This window comes from Galeopterus variegatus, unplaced genomic scaffold, assembly GCF_000696425.1.
Source record: "Galeopterus variegatus unplaced genomic scaffold, G_variegatus-3.0.2 Scaffold1204, whole genome shotgun sequence".
NCBI lineage: Eukaryota > Metazoa > Chordata > Mammalia > Dermoptera > Cynocephalidae > Galeopterus > Galeopterus variegatus.
The window spans coordinates 304,119-328,005 of NW_007727315.1; the positions used below are offsets into that span (position 1 = coordinate 304,119).

The 23,887-nt window shown below is 52.8% G+C and overlaps 1 protein-coding gene across 1 annotated transcript in view; it reads left to right on the plus strand.

The window, feature by feature from the left end:
• The window catches only part of ZMAT5 (zinc finger, matrin-type 5), a 28,799-nt gene that overhangs the window by 4,359 nt on the left and 553 nt on the right, over positions 1-23,887 (plus strand). Inside the window, exons 2-5 of the mRNA XM_008575533.1 lie at positions 8,922-9,076; positions 14,250-14,312; positions 15,815-15,895; positions 17,973-18,084. Coding sequence (XP_008573755.1) covers positions 8,950-9,076; positions 14,250-14,312; positions 15,815-15,895; positions 17,973-18,084 — 383 coding nt within the window. The 5' untranslated portion in view covers positions 8,922-8,949. The remainder of the gene's footprint in view (positions 1-8,921; positions 9,077-14,249; positions 14,313-15,814; positions 15,896-17,972; positions 18,085-23,887) is intronic.

Sequence of the window (23,887 nt, forward strand, 5' to 3'; positions counted from 1 at the left end):
TTTTTTGTCTTTTGTCTTTTTCCGTGTCCGGCAATGGATTGCAACCCTCAGTGTTGCCCCCGTACCGGACCGGGGACCGGCAACGGGATCGCAAACCTCGGTGTTGCTCCCGCGCCTCGCTCAGCCAGTGAGCGGGAGCCGGTCTGTATGTGGGATCCGAACCCTCGGACGGGAGCGCCGCCGCGCTTCCCAAGCGGCGCACTATCCAGTGCGCCACTGGGCCGGCCCAATTTCTCATTTTTTTGAAGGGAATTTTTTTTAATAAAAATTTTAAACAACACATCCTACATGTTGAAATTTAGAAAAATAGAAAAACCACAAAGTGAAAAAAAAAAATCTGCACGTAATGCTATTATCCAGACTTAACCACAGTAATATTTTGTGTCAGCTCTAATCTTTGTGTATATGTATGTATATAGGGTGAGGGTTCTTTCTCCTTAAAGAAGTGGTGTCATATTGTACGTACATATTGTGATAACAAGCACTTTTTGTTTTGCAATATAGAGTGAACGTTGAGGGAATAGTTCCTTTGACTTGATTTGTAACAGCTGCATGGTACCCCACTGAACAGATGTGGCTCACACCCTATTCTTGCTCCTTGCTGACTGTGGGCTCTCTCTGCCAGCGATTTTTTTGGTGGGTAAGATGAGGATAATGATAGAACCAACCTCACAGGTTTTGTGCATCATGTCCTTGAATCCCTTTCCCACCCACACGGGACTCAGTGTTGACATGTAATGGACAGTGGGTAACTGTCAGCTCTTCTTACTGTTGGACATTTACATTTCAGTTTTAGCATAAACTATATTGCAGTGACCATCTGGGTATCTAGGTCTTTGTGGTCATCTCTGATTATTTCCTTGGAGGAACTTCCTGTTGGATGCAGGTGCCCTTTCTTGGTGCCCCCTGGCACAAAGCTTGTTGCCTACTACTGTTACTGGGGGTGTATATGTTGGGCACACCTAGCCCAGCATACTCAGTGTGTTTTCTTGTGAGAGCAGTAACTGTGTCGTGAGATGTGAACCCCAGTTTGGCAGAGAGGAAGTGCTCAGCAAATGTTGGGCTGGTTAATGAATGAATGAAAAGGGAACTGTAGAGCCTTAGGGTTGTGCATGTGTGAGTAGGAGGAAGGGCCTCCTTTGATTTGACTATGAGTGTTGAGTGTTTTGGGATATGGGGCACTTTATGCTTGTGGCTGTCACAGATTATAAAGTGATTTCATTTTTCTTATTCGTTTATTCCAGTGTATTAGTTATCTATTTCTGCATAATAAATTCCCCCAGAACTTAGCAAATCAAACAACAAACTTATATTATCTCATACTGTTTCTGAGGGTCAGGAATTTGGAAGTAGCTTAGCTGGGTGGTTCTGGCTCATATTCTCTCAGGAGGTTGTAGTCAAGCTGTCAGCCAGAGTGCAGTCATCTAAAGGTTTACCTGGGGCTGGAGGGTTTGCTTCCAAGCTTACTCCCTTGGCTGTTAGCAGGAGCTCTCAGTTCCTTGCCACATGGGCCTCATCACAGAGCTGCTTACTGTGTGGCAGCTGACTTCCCCCAACCAAATGCTCAGAGAAAGACACTGAGATGGAAGCTGCAGTGTCTTTTATAACCTGATCTTGGAAATGACACACCATCACCTCTGCTCTAATCTCTTGGTCACACAGACCAAACCTGACACGACTTATTAGGGGACTATACAACCTGGAGATAGGCTCACTGGGGTCATCGAGGCTGGCTACCACATCCACAAATGTGTGTTGAGCACCACTGGCATGCCAGGCACTGTGCTAAACACCTAGCATGCGTGATTTCATCCTCATAGTAGTCTTATGACATAGTGTTGTTACCCCTATCTTCCAAGTGAGGCTCAGGGGTAAGTAGTTTGCTGAGAGTTACACAGCCTGAGAGTGGCAGCAATGGGATTCAGACCTGGGTTGAATGGTTAGAATGTTGTGTTTAAGGAAAAACTACTTCCAAGGATTGACTTGGGTGGTCTGTGTGACTCTGGGCAAGCTCTCGCCATCTGTGTTCTTCCGTCCATCATCTGCTTCCTTAGACTAGCATTTCTCTGTGGACTCTGAATCGGGGCCTCCTTAGATCCTGGCTCTATTCCAAACTTAGTGAGTTAGAAATTGCTGTGAGTGGGCCCCCCACTGCCTGAGACTTCTGGGAATGAGATGATGTGCCTCACCCCGAGAGAGGGCACAGGAGGCATACTCAGGTCAGGAGAAGAAAGCTGTGTGGTTGCTACAGAACACTGGGGCATCTGAAGGGTGCCCCAGACATATGGAGGCTCCTATCAGGAAATACATCTGGATTTCCTTGCCACTTCTGTTGGAGCAGTGCAGTCTGTGGGCAGTCGTGGGCCACCCCCTCAGGGTGGTTCTGATGCCATCAACTCCAGACAGCAGGCATATGTGGTGCTGGGACATTGCTGTGCTCCTAGTGGGCGTGGAATAAAGCCATCCTCTGGCTGCGGTTTACTGTTTACCTGGGGTCTGGTGGGGCCATAATTAGAGGAAATGACAGGCGAGCTTGAGGACAGCATGCGGTGAGCACGAGTCCAGGATAATTGCAGTGCATGTCCCAGTCCCTGGCCAAGGCCAAGGCCAAGCTGTTGACTTATCTTAGCTTTGTGCCAAAGCTAGCTCTGTGCCCAAGATGTGCACAATGAAAGGAAGCAAGAATATTGATGAAGTACAAGTGTCTGCCCCACAGCAGCCTCACAGCGGGGCAGTGGGATGGGGAGAGAATGGCTCTGGGGGCCAGCCAGACCTGTGCATGAATGCCAGCTCTAGTGGGCCTTGACTGTGGGGCCTTGGTACATGGCTTCATAGTCTTGTGACTCCATGAGAGATTGTGGGTGGATCCTCAGCACCACTGGCCCATCGACCAGACATTGTTATTGTTATAAGTGTCATTATCGATGCTAACAGTAATCATCATTATTGTTAGTGTCTCTCCTAGCTGTGACTGTGAGCAAATTAGGAGTGGTATTTCTGAGCCTGTTTCCTCATTTGCAAAATGGATATCTTTATGCCTACTCAGAGTTTCCATGAGGATCATATAAGAGAATGAAAACTAAGTGCCTAGCACTGGGGAATCAAATCTGAAGCTATCTCCCCTCACCCCACCCCATTCCCAGTCTCTTTTCTTTCCTCTTCCACCCAACAGTGTTTCGACTAGTTGATTATCTTTGCTTTAAGCCTGGAGGACTGAAGTCGAGTGTCTTGAGATAGCCAGTGAGGTTTAAGTCAGTTAGAATGGGGTTAAATGGGGAGCCACACAGCTGGTCAGGCTGGGACCATGCTGGAGACAGAAGTCCTGAGGGGAGGGGCAGTGGTGGCCGAGATCTGCCTTTAGGGCTTTACGTGTCTCTCTTCTGTATCTGTCCTCGTCTTTGTACACAGATTGAGGAGAGGAGAGCCTGGGAGTTGCTGGCGTTGAGCAGAGAGTGGGTGGGAGGCCGCTCACTCGTTCATACCACAAGCAGTTATGGGCACTAGAGTATGCCAGGCCCTATTCCAGGTGCTGGAGGGCAGCAGCTGGACAAACAGACAGAATTCTGCCCTTGTGGAGCCTGTATTCTAGTGGGGGAGGCAGGCACACAGGACAGTAAATCAGCATGTGAGAAATGCTATGGGAAACAGCAGGTTGTACAGGGGGCAGATATGCCTGTGGCTTTGACTTTGACTGAAATATTCAACCAGGTGGTCAAGGCATGCTTGCTGAGAGGTTGAAGGAATGAGCCACCAGGATGATAAAAGTAACAGCCTCCATTCTTTGAGTGCTAACTATATACTAGGCACCTTCATGTACTGCTACCTCTGAATCCTCAGAGTTGGGATCCTTGTTTTATAGCTAGGGACAGACTCAGAGAGAAGAAATAACTTTCCAGAGGTCCCCAGCTTATAAGTGGCAGAGCTGGAATTTGAATCCAGTCCTGTGTGACCCCAGAGGGTTGTCCCACTACCCTTGCCTACAAAGAGTCAGCCCTGTCACCTGGCGAAGCTCTGGGGAGCCAGCAGACCTGGTCCCTGGGAGTGGATGGATGGCACTGCCTGTGTTCCTGGTGGGGGAGTAGGGCCAGATTGTTCTGTGTTCTGGACAGAGCCTTGCTCACCCGCTGCAGAGCATGCCAGCCTCAGAGGATGAGGATGAATCACAGTAAAGAGGGCCAGCTTAGTCAGCACCTCACGCTGGTGTCTGGGCACCCTCTAGAGATGCTCCAGCTGTTCCCCTCTATCCCCTGTCCCTGACCCCCGACTCCAGGCTGCCAAGTGCAATGGTGCAGATTGTGCCTTGTGCAAGGTGAGTTGGAGCTGAAATCTAGCCAATGTTCTGCCTGCCAAGTTTTGTGTCTGGCAAGGTGCTGTATGTGTCCAGAGGATTCTGCAGACCATACTTTTTCCTAAGTGTGTGGAGGCACTACAGCAGGAGGCAGTTGGGTCAGGAGCCCTAGAAATTTAAACTTGGGTGCAGTCACCTTGCTGAAGGCCAGCTCTTGCCCAGAAGCAGGACCCTGGGCACATGCCGATAGGGATAGGCCTGTGAAGTAGGCAGGAAGTGCTGGCACCCTGATGCCACCCCTGGGCAGTGGGGATCTGCGAAGCTATTGTGCAGAGGAGGGGTCTGGGCCTGCTGTGGGGGCTGAAGCTGCAGTCCCTCCTGTGCCTCTTGTGCTGTTTACTTTGGGCAACTTCCCCTCTCCAGGCCTCACTTTCCTCACCTGTAATATGGACCAGCTGACCCCAGGAACATCCTGTTCCTTGTCTGAGCCTCTGTTTTCTGGAACCCAGTAATGATGATGGTGATGACAATCAACATTTCTTGAGGGCCTCCTATAGGCCAGGCTCCATGCTAAGTGTGTACATGGCTGACGTGATTCTCACAGTAACTCTCTGAAGTAGGCACTGTTTTTATCCCAGTTTTCATAGAAGGAAACTGAGGCCAGAAGTGAAATAGTCCCCCAAGGTCACAGAGTAAGTCAGCAGTGGCACCTGGATTTAAACCCTCACATCTGACTCTAGAGTCCAGCTTTTAACCCTTTCCCTGCCCATCCTCCCAGGCACGTAAACAAGGCAATCGCAGGTTCTGGTGCTCAGTGCTGTTCCTGGGCCAAGTATCCTCCTATCACAGGTGAAATGGGGGTGATGTGACCTGCTTCGATGGTCTAGATGGTCAGGAAGGGGCCCACCCCAGTAGTGCTCAGTGACCATGGGTCCCCTCCCGAAGGGGTTATGCTGCCTGCATTCTCTCTGGCCTGAGCACTGAGCATGCGTCTGTCACAGGTGGGTAGGGGGCATTATCATGAGCATCTGATCACCAGATATTAGAACTGGAGAGGTCCTTAGAGATCACCTGGTCCTGCCACATCACATATGGGGAAACTGAGGCCCAGAGAGAGCAAGTGACTGAGCCACAGCCTGACCCGGCAGAGCTGGGACAAGAACTAGAGGTCCTGTTGGCCATCCAGGTTGGACATGCCAGGTAAAGGGTGGGCAGAGGAGGGCATGGGTGGGCAGCTGTGGCCCTCAGCTCACCACAAGGTGAGGACATGAGTGGAACCTTTGGCTGGTTTGCCCCTTACAAATGTGTGCGTGCACCATAGAGAGGGGGGAAACACAAACACACACACATCCCAGCGCGAAGGGGGCTCATCATTTGGGCCAGAGTGTTGCTGGGCAGGCAGGCAGAGGGTCCTGTGGCCTTGTTTCCTGGTGGGCTGGTGTTTGGGACAGGTAGCTGTGCAGCGTGAACACAGGCTTTCCCACAGATCTGTGCCCCAGGCACCCTGAGACTGGCTCTGCCCTTCCTACACGTGTGACCCAGGGCACCTCATGGCACCTCTCTGAGCCTCTGTTTCCTCATTCATAGGTGGGATTACTATACATAGATCTTGGGGTTTGAAGGGACCAGCATGGTCCCAGGGTGTTTTGAGGGATTAATAAAGGAAAGGTGTCATCAGTATGATTTGCTGGGAGGACACTTTTGTTAAGTGATTAGGACTATGTGCTCTAGAGCCTTGCTGCCTGGGTTCTAAGCCCAGCTCAGCTGCTTCCTAGCAGCGCGACCTTGACTAAGTCACTTTACTTCTTGAACCCCAGTACCCTCATATGAGAAGGAGTAATAGACCCTACCCCTATTAGAGGGTCAAACCAGTCAAGGGTTCCATTCATGTCCTCACCTTGTGGTGAGCTGAAGGCCACAGCTGCCCACCCAAGCCTTCCTCTGCCCACCCCTCACCTGGCACATGAGAAGTGCTCAGCCATCCTGGATGGCTGATGAGACCCCTAGTTCTAGTCCTAGCTCTGCCAAGTCAGGCTGTGGCTCAGTCACTTGCTCTCTCTGGGCCTCAGTTCCCCCATGTGTGAAGTGGCAGGACCAGGTGATCTCTAAGGACATCTCCAGTTCTAATATCTATAGCAGGTTGTCCTGAGGATTCATTGAAATGACGGATATAAAGCTTTTAGCCTAGTACCGGCACACAGTAGGTACTCAGTAAACCACCAACTCTAATATTAGGTGACATTTATTGAGCTCAATGCTGAGCATTATTGGTGTCATTTTTACTATTTGCATTAGCAAACTTCTCTGCACCACTCGCTAGTCAATCAGCCAATCATTCAGACCAGCTGCCTCATATTCCACAGTAAAAGTGGAGGCTTAGAGAGTTGAAGTGACCAGCCCAAGGTCACACAGCCACCTTCTCAGTGCCCTGTGTGGTTTGGTCCAGCTAAGTCTGCTGCAGAGCCTTTGTTCCATGTGAGTGTCCCAGAGGGACTCCCCCTCTGCCCCTTCCTTCCCCATTACTCTCTGGAGCCAGCCTTGGAGCTTCAAGCTTCGTGAATGACTTGGTTTAGCACTCGGCCATTAAACGTTCATCTCTTACAATTTCAATCCAATTCCTATAAGTTTATTGGCAAGACGGGGTGTATTAGAGCTGCCAAATTTAATATATCAAGTGTGCATGTCTGAGACGTGGTTTCTCAGCAGTAATGAGAGAAGAGAGGTTTTATATGTTTTCATTTTGAATGACTGTCTGTTCCTGATCCCATTACAGCCCCTGACTTAATGGCTGCTGTCCCTGTCTGCCACAAGAGTGGCTTTCTCCATCAACCCGCTAGGCTGCTGGAACTATCCAGGAGGCTTCTTTGTCTCTGTGTCTCTCCCCAGCCTCTTCCTCCCGAGGCGCATTCCCCAGCCATCCGCTCTGTTGATCAGGTCCCAGCTTCAGCCTTATTTGCCAGGTCCTGGGAGTCTGGGGCTTTAGCTGCTGGCCTGGGCAGCTACCTTATAACCTTGGGGAAGTCATTTCCCTTCCTCCTCTGGGCCTCAGAAACCTGCTCTGTGAAGTGAGGAGTCAGATTGCAGGGCAAAAAGATGGTCTGTGCTCAGCCTTTACAGATCCCACTTGACAGCCCTGAGTGGACCTGTTCCTCCTCTGATCTTGTGGCACCAAACTGGAGGAACCAAGGGCTGGCCATGAGAGTCACAGAATTGCCATTCATCTTGGGCTGCAGATCTCCTGGGTCAGAGGTGGTGGCTGTTGTCACTGTGGCTGAGGGGTCTTTAGACCCTGAAATGTTCGCATCTCCCTCCATGACTGGCTGGGGACCTGTCTCCTTAGAATTTAGTAATCTCTTTGGGAAGCTTCTTTGTCCCTGCATCTCTCTCCAGCCTTTTCTCCCAAGGCACATTCCCCGGCCATTAGTACAAGTTGAGTATCCCTTACCCAAAATGCTTGGGACCAGAAGTGTTTTTGATTTTAGATTTTTTTGGATTTTGGAATAGTTGCAGAATAAATACTGGTTGAGCATCCCAAACCCGAAAATCCGAAATTCTCCAGTGAGCATTTCCTTTGAGCATCATGTTGGTGCTAAAGTTTGGATTTTGAAGCATTTCAGATCTGGGATTTGGGATGCTCAACATGTATTTGCTGCCTGAACCCTCTGCCTTTTCTAAGCCTTGAGCTGGCTATGGAAGAGAAGACACCCAGCCGTGTGATTTCGGGGGACCAAGGTTTGTGTTCTGCCTACCAGCTGTATGACCCTGGGCAAATCATCTCCTCCCTCTGAACTCCAGTTGACCCAAAGGGAAAATGGGAATGAATTTATTTATTCATCAAATACTTGATTGCCTACTCTGTACCATGCACCGTTTTAGGTGCCAGGACTCCAGCAATAAGCAACATAAACATATACCTGCCCTCATGGATTTATGTTCTTACTGGGTGAGAAAGACAATAAACACAGTGAGTAACTTGTTACTTCAAAGGCATAAGTGCTATGAGGAAAAGTAAAGCAGAGAATGGAGAATGCTAAGTGAAAGGTTCTGCAATTTTAAATGAAGTGGTCACGGAGATTACTGAGAAGATAATGTTTGAGCAAAGATCGAAGGAGTCAAGTGAGCAAGTGTGGCAGGTGTCTGGGGGACAGCTTCCAGGCCGAGGGAACAGCAGGTGCAAGTGGCATGTCCCTGGCATGTACAAGGAGCAGAGAGGAGGCCAGTGTGGCTGGCATGGAGAGAATGTGGAGAGGAGGTCAGAGGTCAGAGGTGTGGAAGGGGACTGGGGAGGCTGGCCAGGGGGTAGAAAGTGGTGGTTCTCCAGCCCGGCTACATGTTAGAATTACCTGGGGAGCTTTAAAAAATACCAGTGCCCAGGCTTCAGCCACTAAGATTCTGCTTTAACTGGCCTGTCTTGGAGGGTAGGCACCGGAATTGTAAAAGATCCCTCTGGAATGAGGCCTGTTAGGCCTTAATCATCAACCTGAGAAGTTCCTGATGAAGTGGGGGGCGGGTGTAAGCAAAGCCTTGGCTCAGGTCTGTCCCTCAGGGAGTGCCCAGTCAGGGCAGTGTGCCCAAAGCATTGGTGTGTGGCGTTTTCTCCAGTGGTCTGACCGAGTGCTTTATGGCTTCCCAGGCAGTGGCAGGACCGGGTGTAGGTGGCCATGGGGAAGCGATACTTCTGTGACTACTGTGACCGCTCCTTCCAGGACAACCTCCACAACCGCAAAAAGCATCTGAATGGGCTGCAGCACCTGAAGGCCAAGAAGGTCTGGTATGACATGTTCCGAGGTGGGTGCCCGCTGGCTCAGTGAGCCCTGCTCTTTGATCTTTCTTGTTGTGAGACAAGGAACACCATGGGTCAGTGACAGTCTGGGTCTGGGCTCTGTGAGGATCGAAAGAGAGGGAGGCCTGGGCCACTGGCCCCAGGGGCAGAGGGGCAGGCTGGAGCATGAGCTCTTTTCTCTAGCGACCTTGACCAGGACCTCTTTTTCACACGCAGTGCCAGGCTCTGGAGATACTGTGGCCAGGAAAAAGACCTCTCTGAGGAGGTGGTGTTTGAGCCAACAGTTGAAATATGGAGAAAAGCCAGCTACACCATTTTGGGCAGAGGCATGCAAAGAAGCAGACAGCTGTGAGCAATGCACCAGCTGCTCCCGGAGCAGAAGGGAGGGGTGTGGGCAGACCTAGCAGGTGACGGGGAGAATGGTAGGGGCCGAAGCTGGCTGTGTGGCAGGGATCCTGAAGGCCTGCAGAGGTCACAGTAAGAAGGGAACATTGCCCCAAGGACAGAGGGCAGCCTTTGGAGGGCTTTAGGCAGCGGCTGACGGGGTGATCCAGCTATGTGGTGGGCAGCAGGTGCAGTAAATGCTGTTGAATGACTGACTGGAGGAATGGATGAATAACCAAGCCGCTGGAGGGAAGGCTCTTCTGGGAAAGGCTTTTCAGAGCAGTTGCAACCAGGGCTAATGTGCTGAGGTTGGAAGCACCTAGCACAGAGACTGGTGCCTGGGAGGTGCCCATAGAGGTGTGCTGTGCTGCTGCACAGCTGTCACTAGATGTGCACACTGAGGAATAGCCAGAGAGGGGACAGAGTGTGGCCAGGCAGGAGCTGGATCAAAAAGAGAGGGAGCTTGGCTGTGGGGTGGGCGTGGACTAGGAGCTCCTGGAATGAGCTGGGGCCAGACCGATGCCCCACAGTTTGGGGAGGAGGATTCCAGGACAGGGTCCAGTGCCTGGAAGGAAAGAACTGAGTTCCGGCAGCCAAGAGGGAGGAGAAGGGGAGAAAGAGAGAGTTCTCTGGTCTGAAACTTGGAATTCACAAGAAGAGAGTGACTGTTTATTGAGTGTCTGCTGCATGCCGGGTACTTTCTATGGTTTGTCATTTGCTTTTTTAATAACTCTCTAAGACAGATGTTCTCAGCCCTGGCTGTGGGTTAGGATTCCCTGGAGACCTTTAAATAAAAAGCACTGAGCTTCTGACCCCATCCCCACACGCAAGTTTGGTTGGGGTGGGGACTAGCCATGGCATTTTTATCAGCACCGCACTCTACCGAGTGAGCCACCGGCCGGCCCTTAGCCATGGCATTTTTTTTTTATTTTATTTTTTTTAAAGATGACCGGTAAGGGGATCTCAAACCTTGGCTTGGTGTTGTCAGCACCACCCTGAGCCAGTGAGCCAACCGGCCATCCCTATATAGGATCCGAACCCGTGGCCTTGGTGTTATCAGCACCGCACTCTACCGAGTGAGCCACCGGCCGGCCCTTAGCCATGGCATTTTTATCAGCACCGCACTCTACCGAGTGAGCCACCGGCCGGCCCTTAGCCATGGCATTTTTATCAGCACCGCACTCTACCGAGTGAGCCACCGGCCGGCCCTTAGCCATGGCATTTTTATCAGCACCGCACTCTACCGAGTGAGCCACCGGCCGGCCCTTAGCCATGGCATTTTTATCAGCACCGCACTCTACCAAGTGAGCCACGGGCTGGCCCAGCCATAGCATTTTTAAAGCCCTTGCAGACTCTCCCCATTTCAGATGAGGAAGCTGAGGCTCAGAGGCTCAGAAGAGGGAGGGTGGCCAGGCCTCTGGGCAGGCCAAGCATGGCTGTGGTTGTGAGGGGCTGGAAGTGGAGGCAGGGGGCAATTCAGTGGCAGTGAGATCTTCTAGGTGCCTGAGAGGCCTCTGACCCTGGTGTTATGCAAAGGCTCCCTGTCCCCCAAATCCAGTGGGGGCTGTGATCTGGCATGGAGCTGGACCAAGACCACCTTGGTGTTTGCTCCTAGTCCGAGACTCTCAGCCAAGAACAGCTGTGTCCTGGGGTCCAGGGCTGATGGGCAGAGGTCCTTGTGTTACTTATAGAAAAGTGAAAGGCAGGTGTCCTGAGCCCCTCCTCAGGGCTCCTGCATTCCCAGTGTCCTCTCATCTGACACCCCCGACCACATTCAGTCCTTAGAACAGCTCTGCAAGGGAGGCTAGGTGGGCTACGGGTCCCCATTTATAAGTGATGACTTTAAAATCCAGAGCAGTGAATTTCCTCACCCTGAGTCCCCAGCTGGTGATGACCAGGCTAGCATATAATCTCTTTCCACTTCCTCAAGAGGCCTCCTCAGGGCACAGACTTTGGAAGGCAGCTGTGTTAACCATTAGACCACCAATGCCTCGGTTGCACAGACTTTGGAGAGGCACCATGTGCCCCAGCCTGGGCTGGGACTCGACATGACACCTGCTCTGCCCTGAGCTTCATGGCCTTGGACAAGTCCCTTGGCACTCAGAGGGGCTGATGATCCATTGGCCATGGTCAGGACAAGGGCAGGCCCTGTAGCCAGGCTGTCAGTCTTAAGGTGTCATACACTAACAGTGTGGCCCTAATTTTGTCATGTGTAAAACATCCATAACAACAGTACCCACCTCCCAGGGATGTGACAAAGGCTCAGTAATCTCATGATGACTGCATGGCACATAAAGGTTTACTAAGTAGGAATGATGCCTATGGGTACTAAAAGGATTGGCCTCAGGCCCTTTGCCTATTCGTTCACTCAATGTTTGGTGAGCACTTAGCACATACTCAGCTCCCTGATAGGCTCTGAAGATAAAACAGGCCCCTCTCCTAAGTGACTTTGCGGCAGTTACAACAATGTGTTCTGGGCAGAGCCCCTGTGCTGTGTAGGCCTCCGTACCCTGCTGGCCTCTCCCCTCTGTGGGCATGCCCTTCCTGCTGTCCTCTCTGCCCCAAGAGAGGTCCCCCCATCTCAGAACTCAACTCAGGCAGCAAATCCTCAGGGATGCCCTTCCCAACCCCTGGGCTAGGTCAGGGCATTTGGCTTCATGCTAGATGTTTACCCCGTTTATAACCACATGGATTAGTATGACTGTTGGACTGGAAGGAAGGACCGGCTCTGACTTGTTCTCCACTTAAATCCTCATCCTGGCACGGTGCCTAATGCACAGGACGTGCTCAGTGAATGTTTGTTAGATGAACGTCTAAATGAACGAGCACACAAACATGGGGCACCAGGGGCAGCTGCTAATTTTGGGAGATGAAGCGAGAAGGACCAATAGGGTCAGATCACGAGGAGCCTTGAATGCCAACCAGAGGAGCAGGGCTTTCTTGTGCCCGGGGTTCTCAACCTTGGGTACACTTCAGAGTCACTGAGGAGCTTTTAACAATTCTGATGCCTTTCCCCTCCAACGAAGTAAAGCAGAACCTGAGAGGGGTGGGTGCGGTATCCATGTGCTTTGAAAGCTGCCTGGTGATTCTGATGTGTGGCTGGGTTGAGAACCACCGGCCAGATACTAGACAGCCTGGAACTCTCCTCTCATGCTGAACCACCCAGCCAGGCCCCTGTCTGGGACTCGGGCTCAGCCCCTCTGCCAGTCTCAATTGTCCTAGCCTTAGGGAAGTCCTGGGCAATGTCCACATGCCTTCCACCAGCCCACCTGCCCTAGGTAGGGCAGGCAGGGTATGTAGTCATGTCTGTAGCACTAGCTGGGTAGGCTGAGTCTGACAAGCCCAGTGCTGACAGATGGACCCCTCCCCACCCCATTGGCCCCACCCATGGCTCGGGCCCTCCCTGAAGTGAGTCCTTTGCTAACCCTACTCCACCAGACCACCCCCACCCCCAGCCACCAGCTTCCCTGCCCTGGGCAGGGCAGGAGTCCCCATCAGCATGGGCCTTTACCCAGCCACCGGGAGATCAGCAGCCACACAGGGCTGCTTATCAGAGCATGGGCTTTAGTCTGCCACACACTAGTGTTGAAGACTGGCGCTGCCACTTTTGGCAGATCATTTCCCCTGTCTGAACCTTAGTCCCCATCTGCAAAATGGGGATGTTAGCACTGTGCATCGGGTTTGTGAGGAGGAAATGAAATAAGAACTGGTGCATGTTAGTGTCACCTGGGGAACAGGATGCTGAGGCCTGTCTGGCTCCAGAGGCTGATTTTGTTGTTACTTTTCCGGTTATTCTAATGTGCTGCCGGGGTTGGGAGCCACAGGTCTCCTCTGCCAAGCACACTCAATCCATTATCTTATTAAATTTTCACAGCAGTCCTGCCAGGTGGGAATTTTCCTCCCATATTATATGAGGAGAAACTGAGACTTGGTGAGATTAAGCAGCTTGCATGTAGTCATGTGTAGATGGGATGTGAGCTTAGGTTTCCTGGACTCTGAAGCCCGTGGTCTTTCCTCTACCCCAGTGGCCTCTAGAAAAGTTGTGGATGAGCGTCCAGCCCAGCCCTGGCCTCTCCCCTCCTCCGGGGCCTTTGAATCAAGGCACCGACCTCAGGTGTCTTACTCACAGATTTTGACTGATAGATACCTCACCCACCAAGAAGTACACAGAGCTTAAAACCATAACTATATGATGAAAGTAGAGGTAAGAAAATTCAGAGGAAACCAGGGCTAAGGTTAGTATCCAGAATGATTGACAGAAAGTTGCATCCAGGGCAGGTCTGGCTCTGAGTGCCCCGCAGCTGGTGTAAGGAGGAGAAATGGAGAGCAGGGTTGCAGTCTTGCCAGTGGAGCAATGCCTTGACCCTAGGACAGGCTGGTGGGCTTCCTGGGCACCAGGATTTTTTTTTTTTTTTTGCTTTTTATTTTAAAATAATTATAGATTCACAGGAAGTTGCAAAGACAGTCCAGAGAGGTCCCATGGTACCAGGATTTAAAAAAAAAAAATTCCCCGAGTGATTCCATTGTGCAGTCAAGGTCTAGAACCTCTGACGTAAAGCCTGGTTCTTGCCTTTGGCTGGTCCTGGGTGGTGGAAGGGGTCAGGTTCACCGGAAGCTTGGTTCCCTCTGCCAGCATCCCCACCTGTGGTTATCCCTTGCTTACACTCCTTCGTAAGTGGGGAGGTCTTTTCTCTCCTCACAGCTGTGTCTGGCTGAAGTCCCTGCCCCTGTGGCTTCTACCTCCCACCTCCCTTGGTAGAGCCATCTGAACCCCGTTCCTCTCTTCTCTTGCAGATGCGGCTGCCATCTTGCTGGATGAGCAGAACAAGCGGCCCTGCAGGAAGTTTCTACTGACAGGTAAAATGCTCTGATCAGCTTGGGTCCCTTCAGGAACCAGCAGTGCCCAATCTGGCCTGCCTGAACCTCTGCAGAATGTCTCCCTCCACCCTGGCCATCAGCCAAGCCTGCTTTGCAGCCCTGGCTTCAGTCACAGCCTTCCCAGAGTTGTGACAGGGCCTGATTCTCAGCTCTTCAGACCTAGAATGTGATCTTATCAGCTCACCCAGAACAAGCAAGCACTGAGAGATTGCAAGGAAATCCAGGAGACACTGATGGATGTACTAGACTAGCTGGTTAAGTTAGCCTGGGGGCCCGACCTCCTCTATGGCCTCCTTCCCAGCAGGCAAGACTGGAGGCAATAACAGGCCCAATGATCTGAGGAAGTTCAGAATCAGAACCCAGGATGGGGCTGGCTGGTTAGCTCAGTTGGTTAGAGTGCAGCCTTATAACACCACGGTCAAGGGTTTGGTTCCCAGTACAGGCCAGCTTCCCCACCTGCCCAAAAAAGAACCAAAGATGCTAGGTGTTGATTAACTGCTTACGATGCAGCTAATAAAGATGTATATAGCTCAAAGAGAAAAACCTCAGTAAGTGAAGGAGCCAAAGGCAGGTGAAAATAAGGGCAGGAAAAATAAGACAAAGCCAGGAGAATAATGAGTCTCTTCCATGCTTGCCCTTGAGATCCTGTGTACTCTCTAAGGGTTTGGCCCTGAGCTTCCTGGTAGCCAAGGCAAAGAGGGATACCCTGATTATTCACATGGTTTGTAAGGGAGCTTCACATGGGGGAGAGGTAATGCTGTTGAACCAGGGAAGCTGGATGAATGGCTGTGCTCCCATCAGGAGATGGTGCTGCCCCTAGAATGGGCACCAGGCCTGCAGATCAGGGGCTTCCCTATAGACTTCACCTTGATGGGAATACGCCATTGGGAGGTGATGCTGGCTTAGGACACCTCCAGTCTCCAGTTATTTTGAGACACATTTTGGTCTCCTCAGTTGAAATTGGGAAAGCCACCTAGACGTTGGTACCTCCTTGGCAAAGCTGCCATTGAAGCCTTTCCGAGGAGCAGTCCAGCTGCTTGTGTGAGTCAAGTGGGAAGGTGGGGCACCAGCCTTTGCAATGGCCCAGCATGGGGAGAGAAAGCATGACCCTTGTGGGGACCCATGTGTAGTCCACTGAAGCTGGGGGACACACAGGATAGGAGCAGGAGGTTAGTGACAAGAAACAGCCTGCAGAGGCTTGTGCAGGCCAATCATGACATGTTTCAGCTGGATTTGATCCCCAGCTCCAGGGGCTGCCAGAGAAGGGTCGTGAGCAGGGCATGATAGACCAGACAGGTTGCTGCAACTGCTGGGTTAGTGTGGGGCCACAGAGAGTCCAATTTTTTGTTCCAGACTGGGGTTGCTAATCTTTAGGCCGAAAAGTTCTTTCCCTAAAAGTCTGGAACCCCTCATCTGGGAGCCCTGCAGCCAACAGTGGGAACCCTTCCTGAGCAGCAAGTAATTCTGTCTTCCCATTGCAGGCCAGTGTGACTTTGGCTCCAATTGCAGATTCTCTCACATGTCAGAGCGAGACCTGCAGGAGCTGAGTATCCAGGTGGACGGTGCGTGTCAAGAGGTACCCTGGGCTAGGCAGGAGTGGGGTGCTGGGGGTGTACAGGGTCTGAGACCAGGGAAGCTGCCCTGTGCCTCCCCACCTCCACGTCATCAGTAGCCGCCATATGGGGTAGGCCAAGTGATGCCCAGGGTAGTGGGGGATCCCTGAGCCCCTTGGTTTGGGGTGGGTGTTAGGAACAGCCTCTAAACTGCCCCTAGGCAAGAGTGGAGAAGGAGCAGGACTGTGTCCCTTGAAGGTGAAGCAGGCGTGGCTTCCTGCCCAGGAGCCCTGAGTGTGCACCTCAGCCCCGCCTGCACCCTGCTGCTACCCTGGCCTGTTCGTGGATGTTCTCCCTCCCTCGCTTATTCAGGCTGATCCCTTAAGACACACTGGGGACAAGGGAAAGAAGAAAGCTCCTTCGCTGCCCTCAGGATTCTTATAGGCTAGTGATTCCAGGGAGGGGCACATTTAGCTTCCGTGGAAACTGGTGTGTCTACCTTTGGGAAATTTACTTCCTACTTCTCCAATTAGAGAACAAGGAAATTCCCACTTCAGTGGTCTTTGTCAGTCTTCTCCCACAACCCCTCATTGAACAGGTGGAGAAACTGAGGCCAGTGCTTGGGCAGAAGGGCCTCAAGTAAGCCCCCCAGCATGTTAGAAGCTGACTCCGAGTGTTCCAGGGTGCTGCTGCTCACTCCTCTCTGTCTAGGTGGCCATGGAGCCTCAGGCTAGTGTCTGGGCAGCTTGGCCTTGCCCTCGTCCCCCAGTGGGCCTCGCTCCCCTCTCACTACCCAGACTCTGCAGGCCCCGTGCCCTGTCCTGGGGAGCTGATGGTGGTGTGGCTGCAGCCTGGCACCGGTACAGTTTCCAGGAGCTTCCCTGGGACCGAAGTAAGGCCTCATGCAGCTGGCCAGAAAGACCTGGCAGCAGCAGCGTCTCCAGCTCTTCGCTGGCCACGGACTCTCAGGGAACAGTTGGCCCATGGTAGGGTGAGCACAGGCTAGTGGATCTGGAGCTGGAGACAAAGCATGGGGGAGACAGATTGGGAGAGGCCCAAGGGAGCTGGAAGCAGAGGTGTGGCTCAGCTGGCTTTGCCACATCCCCTGTAACCATGACACATGGCTTAACCTCTTGGAGGCAGTGTCCTGACTGTCAAACTTGACTGCTTGGGGAGATGAAGCAAGATGACGCCTGTGCAGCATCAGCCCAGGGCCTGTCCCCAAATAACCACTGCTCCATGAGTGTGATTATTTCCCTCTGACTCAAGGCCCATCCCAGACCACCCAGAGACTCTGACTCTGTCACATATTCACACCCAGTTAGTATGAGCTCCATTCAATGCTTCGTTTTAATTCTGTGAGTAATGGTTTTTGTAGGATGTTTTAGGGGAAGAAAAATCAGGAAAACTGAGGCTCATTACCTCGCCCAGGGTCAGAGACCTGGTACATGGCAGAGCCAAGATTCAACCTGTTCTATAGCCCTCCCAACACCGCAGATTTGGACCCCTGCTGAGGACCAGGCTCTTTATTTTTTTTATTTTTACTTTAAAAATTTATTTATTATTATTATTATTATTATTTTACATTCTAAGATGGTGTGGAGCGGTTAGGGGGAGGGGAGAGGGGAAAGGGGAAGAGGATACAGTCGGAGGAAGAAGGAAGGGGGGCATGGTCAAGGCCTGTGGCACCCCCCTCATTCTGGCAGGGGAGCCCAGGGGGCTTCCGGCAGTGGCTCCATCGTTGCTGGGCTAGATGTAGACTTTGTGGGGGGGCAGGCTCTTTATACACATTGTCCCGTTGCCAACTCCCCAAGGTTTGGGAGGCAACCAGCATTGTCTCCATTTGATAGGGACACAGTGTGAGGCTGGGGGCACTGGGCTTTGGTGCACAGAGGGCCTGGGTGGTGGCAGCATGGTAGGGACAAGCCAGTGGCCCTGCTCCTGGCCTCCCAGCCTGTGTCTCCCCAGGATGTTGCTGCAGCATCCCAGGGCTTGTCCAGAGCCTCCCAGTTCCTGCTGCTTCGTGGGAGGGCCAGACAGGCATGAGTGTACCTCTCACTTGCTTTTGTCTCCCTATCCCGTACAGAGGAGAGGCGGGCCAGGGAGTGGCCACTGGACATTGCTGAACTCCCTGAAGGCAATCTGGAGGACTGGCTGGAAAAGAGAGCCAAGCGGCTGAGCTCAGCCCCAAGCAGCAGGTACAGGCCCCAGGGTCCCCTCCTCCTGGGCCCGCTGGAGGCAAGATCCCAGCCAGCCTGCCCTTCCCAGAAGCTGAGGGATCTCCATGAACTGCCCAAGCCCGGGGACCAGGCACAGACCCCCCAACACACAGAGCTCCCTGAGGGTTGGGGGCTCTTGGGTAGAGCATCAGCTAGAGGCTGAGGAGGTATGCCTTTGAAGTTGCCTATTCCTGGGCCTCGTTTCCCTGCTTTTAGTGGCTCGTCCCTTTATTGGAGTCTGTGCGGGCTGCAGGGGAGGCAGGTGGCCAAGTGGATTTGACTCCACATCACCAGGTTCACTGCTGGGGGGGGGCGGAGCTGTGGGTAACGAGCCCCCAGTGCACTAGGCATTGTGCACCTGCTACCTGCTGTCCTCTCTAGGTCCCTGTAGAAGGGGAAACTGAGGGTCCCAGGAGGAATGTGACTTGCCTAAGGGCACATAGCTAGGAAGAGGCAGAGACGGTATCATACAGTAGTGTGACAAGGTCATTGTCCCACTGCTTCCCCTAAGGAAGAGGTTTCGGGGTGGGCCCAGCACTCAGGGTGCTAGGAAGTGGATGGGGAGCCTTCACCTCTTATACAGGGAACTTGCTGGGTGAGGGCCCTCAGGGTGTGTGTTGTGTGCCATCCCAGGTCTTCCTCTTTGAGGGGAGGGGCTCAGCCCACACTTTACACCAACAAACTGAGGCACAGGGGCAGGCTGGGGCTTCCAAAGGCCATGCATCATCACAGCCAAAACCAAAGCCAAGGCTCCTGGGCTTTTCCACCAGGTATGGAAGGAGATAAAGGGGAGGGAAAGGTCTAATGAATGTGCTCCCAAGCTGCATGTGACTTGGTACAGGTTGTCCGCCCTTGTCCAATGCCTCTCTTGCAGTGGGGCTTCAGACCCCATTATCTCTGTAGTGTGGCCTCATGGGACAGTGGCCTCATCTGGGCCAGGGGAGCCTGGTCAGACAGTCTGTGGGCTGAGGCCTCCCTCGGGCCTTCACCAGGAAGTGAAGGCCAAGCTTCTTGCCTTCTCCATGCCCCAGTGAAGAGGTTAAAGTATTTTAAAATTAACTGTGTATTTTACCTTTATTTAAAATCTGTGACCAGTTTTTGTCCCCCAACCCTAAAAATATATAGTACAGATGTGACTCACATGCTGGAGTGTGATGTCCCTTCCTCCTGGTCCTGTCAGAAGGGCTTATGACTTTGGTCATGTGGGTGTCCCCCTTGGGGCTGTCCAGGGATCATGTCCTGCACCCCAGGCTCCTTCAGCCCAAGTCAGAGGGCTCGGGGCTGTCAAAGGATTTAGTCCCCTGCTGCCAGCACAGACTCCAGTGAGGATATGGGCCACTAAAGCACAGAGCTCTGGGACATCCCCACTGTCCTGAGCCCACTTTAGTTCAGTCTCACCCCTTTGCCACTCCAGGGACCTGGCCTCATACGGGTCCCTTCCATGCTCTGCTGCTTACTAACTGTGTTGTGCTGGCCATCCACCTCCCTGCTCTGGCTCTGGGAGTCCTCCTCTGGGAGTGAGTGACATAGGCTTGGGTACCTCTTGGAGTACCTCTTAGGGCTGTGATGAGGGTTCAGGGAGACTCTATAGATGGGCTGGAGGAGCGCCCGTGGGTGGGGTGGAGATGGGGTTCCCCAAAGTCCCTGCCTGGGTGCAGATAGATGTGTCCCAGCGCTAACTTGGAATGCTGTGACTATGAAGCTCAGAGGACTAGGACACAAGATGGGGAAACTGAGGCTGAATGACTGGCCCCGAGTCACAGGTAGAAGTGGTGACCACATGATAATTTGGTTTGTCTGGTGCTTACAGTGTGCCTACCACTCAGCCCTGGGCATTTAGGGAGATTGGCACCCTCACTTTGCAGCTCAGGAACTTTAACCTCCCCAAGAGGTTGTCTGTCCTGGTTACACACCTGCTGCCCTTTGCCATCACTTGAGAGAGAGCTAGGCCCCTGCTCCATGTCTAGACCAGAGGCTGCCTCTGTCACCATGTTCAGAGCTGGCAATGGCCCTGTCCAGCCACAGGTCTGAGTGGCACTGGCAGCAGCTTGCTGCCAGGATGGCAGTGGCTGTTTCTGGAATGGAATCTGCAATTGAGGCCCATCCTAGTCCCTAGGGGATCTCAGCCCTGCCCCCCAGGCTGCACTCCCTCGGGCCACCCAACCTGGTCACTTCCAGGGGATATACTGTCTTGACAGCCACACCTGCCTGTCCACCTGCCTCCTGTCCACCTGCCTGCTGAGGGCTCAGAGCCACAATGAAATACTGTCTGGGCTGAGCAGGACTGTGTAGCTGTGAGAAAAAGAGGTTGTTGGGAGGGAGGTGACCATGTATTCTTCCTTTTGCCATTGCCGCCTCGGGCTTCCAAAGCCCTCTTCCTGTAGGCTGTGAAACATGACACCATTCCCTGAGGCCCTGGGCTTTGGGTTCTGCCCCTGCATCCATGGCCTTTGCCCTGCAGAATGGGGAGAGGTGGATTCAAGCCCCCGGCTGTCTCACTCTGTTCCCCCTCTCCTCGGTTACACTGGAGGCAGTCCTGTGTGCCCTCTGTGCCCTTCATCCACACTGGCTCTCCTACGCGGCCACAGCAGCCCCCTCCCTGGTCTCCCATGAGAGGCACAGGGGCAGGCTGGGGCTTCCAAAGGCCATGCATCATCACAGCCAAAACCAAAGCCAAGGCTCCTGGGCTTTTCCACCAGGTATGGAAGGAGATAAAGGGGAGGGAAAGGTCTAATGAATGTGCTCCCAAGCTGCATGTGACTTGGTACAGGTTGTCCACCCTCGTCCCATGCCTCTCTTGCAGTGGGGCTTCAGACCCCATTATCTCTGTAGTGTAGTCTCCCCTCTGCTCCTACAGTTCATCTTACAACAGCCCTAACACACCCCAACCCTGGCCCTGACCTGCCCTGCCCTGCTTAAACCCTCCCTAGGCTTACTCCAACTCAGGAGGACCTGGACTGCACAGCCCAGCTTGCAGGACCTGGGGGCACCTCTTTGCTGCTTACCTGGCCCGTGGGGGTCACCTTCTCACCTCTTTCATCTGGCCTCTGTGTCAGTCGCACTGGATACTTAGCAGCTTCTTAGATGTGGCGGTCATTTGTGGTTTCGGGCACCTTGTATGTGCTGTTTCCTTTGCCTGAAACTGCCTCCCCACTTTCCCTGGCAAAGTCAGACTCTTGTGGAAGCTTTAGCTAAGACATCACCCTTCCAGCCCCTCTTGCCCCTCACTTGAGCAGGTGTGGGTGGGCCCAGGACATACTAACTGCATGAATGAGCATTTAGGGGAGCAGGGTCCCTGGCCTGGATGACTGTTACCTGGGTGTTAGTGCCGTGGGCCATTTGTGGGGATGGTCTGGGGACCTCAGGAAGTCCCTCTTTCTCTCTGGCTGTCTGTGTCCTCACCCAGGGCACAGATGGCTGCCTGGGGCAACCCAGATCTGAGGGCTGCAATCCCCCCAGGTTGAGCAGAGCCCCCCAGGTGAGCCAGGCCAGCCCTCTTTGCACATATAGAGAAATGGAGGCTCCAGAAAGCACTGGCCTGGTGGCACTGTGCCCACCCCCTCAGCAGACTGACCCTGAGGATCTGCCAAGAGCAGACAGTGGCAGCAGGAGGGAGAGGCTAGCTTCAGACATGCAGACTAATCCCCGGGAGAAGCTAGTGCTCGGCCCTGCTTCTCATTGTTGGCTCTTCAGATTGTGACTTTATCCCTCTTAATCTCCCTTTGCACCCCTCTCTGGGCCAGTGCTGCTGTTCTGGCCCATCCACCTCCCTAAGACTCTACTTCCTTCTGATTAGGACCATGGTTGGGGAAATGCAAGAGAGCTGCTCCTGTTCTCGTGCACAGGGCAGAGAGGCCACCAGAGAAGCCACAAGAGTCCATGAGCAGAAGTGTGCCACATGCACACCTCACTGTCCCCGTCGACTCTGTGTAGGGCTAGAGGGGTGCACTCTAAGGCTCAGAGGCTTGCATGACTGGGGCCCTGGCAATGTGCCAGTGTCTGTGAGCCGACTTGAGAGACTCCACCCTTCTCCTGTCAGGGGGCTTCAGGGTGGGCAGGGGCACTGGGCTGAGCCAGACTTGGCCAGCAGCTGGGGCATTCCCTTTTAGCAACTGTGGAGCCTCCCCATTCCCACCCTTCTCTGTGGATGGTAGAGTTGTCGAAATCTTCCCAGTGCTATAAATCTTGTTGAGAGCTGCTTTCTGTGCTTTCCAGCAGGCAGCAAGCCATTGAGCAGAGGATGTCCCTGTCCTGTCACAATGGGAGGCCATAGAGGCTGCACTTAGGGCTCCCTGAAGTCCTCGACTCTGTGTGGCAGGTCAGGCCCAGAGAGAAGCAGGCTAGGTGGGTAGAGAGAAGCCAACTCCCAGGGCTCCTGACCCCAGCCCCTCACCTCCACCTCTCAAGGCCTCTCCAAACCTCTCACAGATGGCCCAGGCCCTTCTCTTTCTGCAGAGGGCTAGCCACGGGGCCTTGGAGCCTGCCAGGACCTGTCAGGGCCTCCCCTTCACTGAAGGTTGGAAGGCAGGGAGGGGTGGAGTACAGTGCTGCTGGAGCAGGGGGAGCTGAAGTGGAAGCAGGCAGTGTCTGGAATCGATGTGTGAATTGCATTCCAGCCCCTCATCCCTCATCCCGTGTCACTTGGACATATCACTGACTCCTGGCACCTCAGTTGCCTCATCTGTAAAATGGGCTTCATGTGAGGATTCTTGAGGTTTCTCTAGGTCATGGTGTCTGGCCCAGTATGGTACCTAGTCAGTAAGAGCTCTCAGTATTACTGTGTGTCAGTCAGCAGTCACTGGGTGGCTTCCTCATGCCAGGACTGGCTCTGGGCACTGGGGTACAGATAGGGCCTATCTCTCCCTGCTGGTCTCCACCCTCGGAGAGCCCCAGTCCCATAGGGGAGACAGATGAGCTCTCAGGCGAGTTCAAAGTGCTCAGAGGTTCAAGGGCTTTGTAGCCTGAGAAGGGCACTGCAGCCCTGGGGCAGCAGCCCGAGTAAGGCCGGAAGGATCTGAATGTGGAACAGTGGAGGGGTGGAGGGAGGCTGCCTCTGGGCCTCCCTGGACCTTGGTCAGCTCCCTTCGGACAGGGTGCCCCAGGCTGGGCACAGAGGACGTCTTTCCACAGGCAGGCACTTCAAATGGGCCCTGAATTCTGGGGCAGGTGGCTCGGGGGAAGGTGGATGCTGAGGAGGAGGAGAGTGAGTAGCATGAGAAATGAAGCTTTTAAAAAAAATTTAGACAATATTTTTTTCTGATTTCAAAGGCTTGTGTGCTTGTAAAACTTTTTGAAAGTATAAAGAAGTAAAAAAACTCACCCATAATTGCACCACTGAGATAGAACCACTTAACATTTTGCTGTCTCTCAGGTTTTTTTAATGTATTTATATATGTTATATATCTTTAAACAAAAATAGTATCATGCTATATACATTATTGTATAAGCTGATTTTTCTCCCTATTCACATAGCATGTCTTTCCCCATCAGTGCATATAAGTCTGCCTTCATTTTTCCACAGGCTGCATAGCATTCTCTGCCGTGGACGTGCATATGTACTTAGTCAGTCCCCCACAAGTAGATTCCAAGGTTATTTCCATCATCTTGGCCATTCTTATAGCTCAATATCTGCCTCCAACCCCGCTATTTCCTTGGGCTCAGTCCTTAAAGGTGAGGTTGCTGGCTCAAAAGGTTTGCATGTTTTTGAGGTTCTGCCTTCCAAAAAGATGGTACAGCTGACTGGTGGCTCACTTGGGAGAGTGTGGTGCTGATAACACCAAAA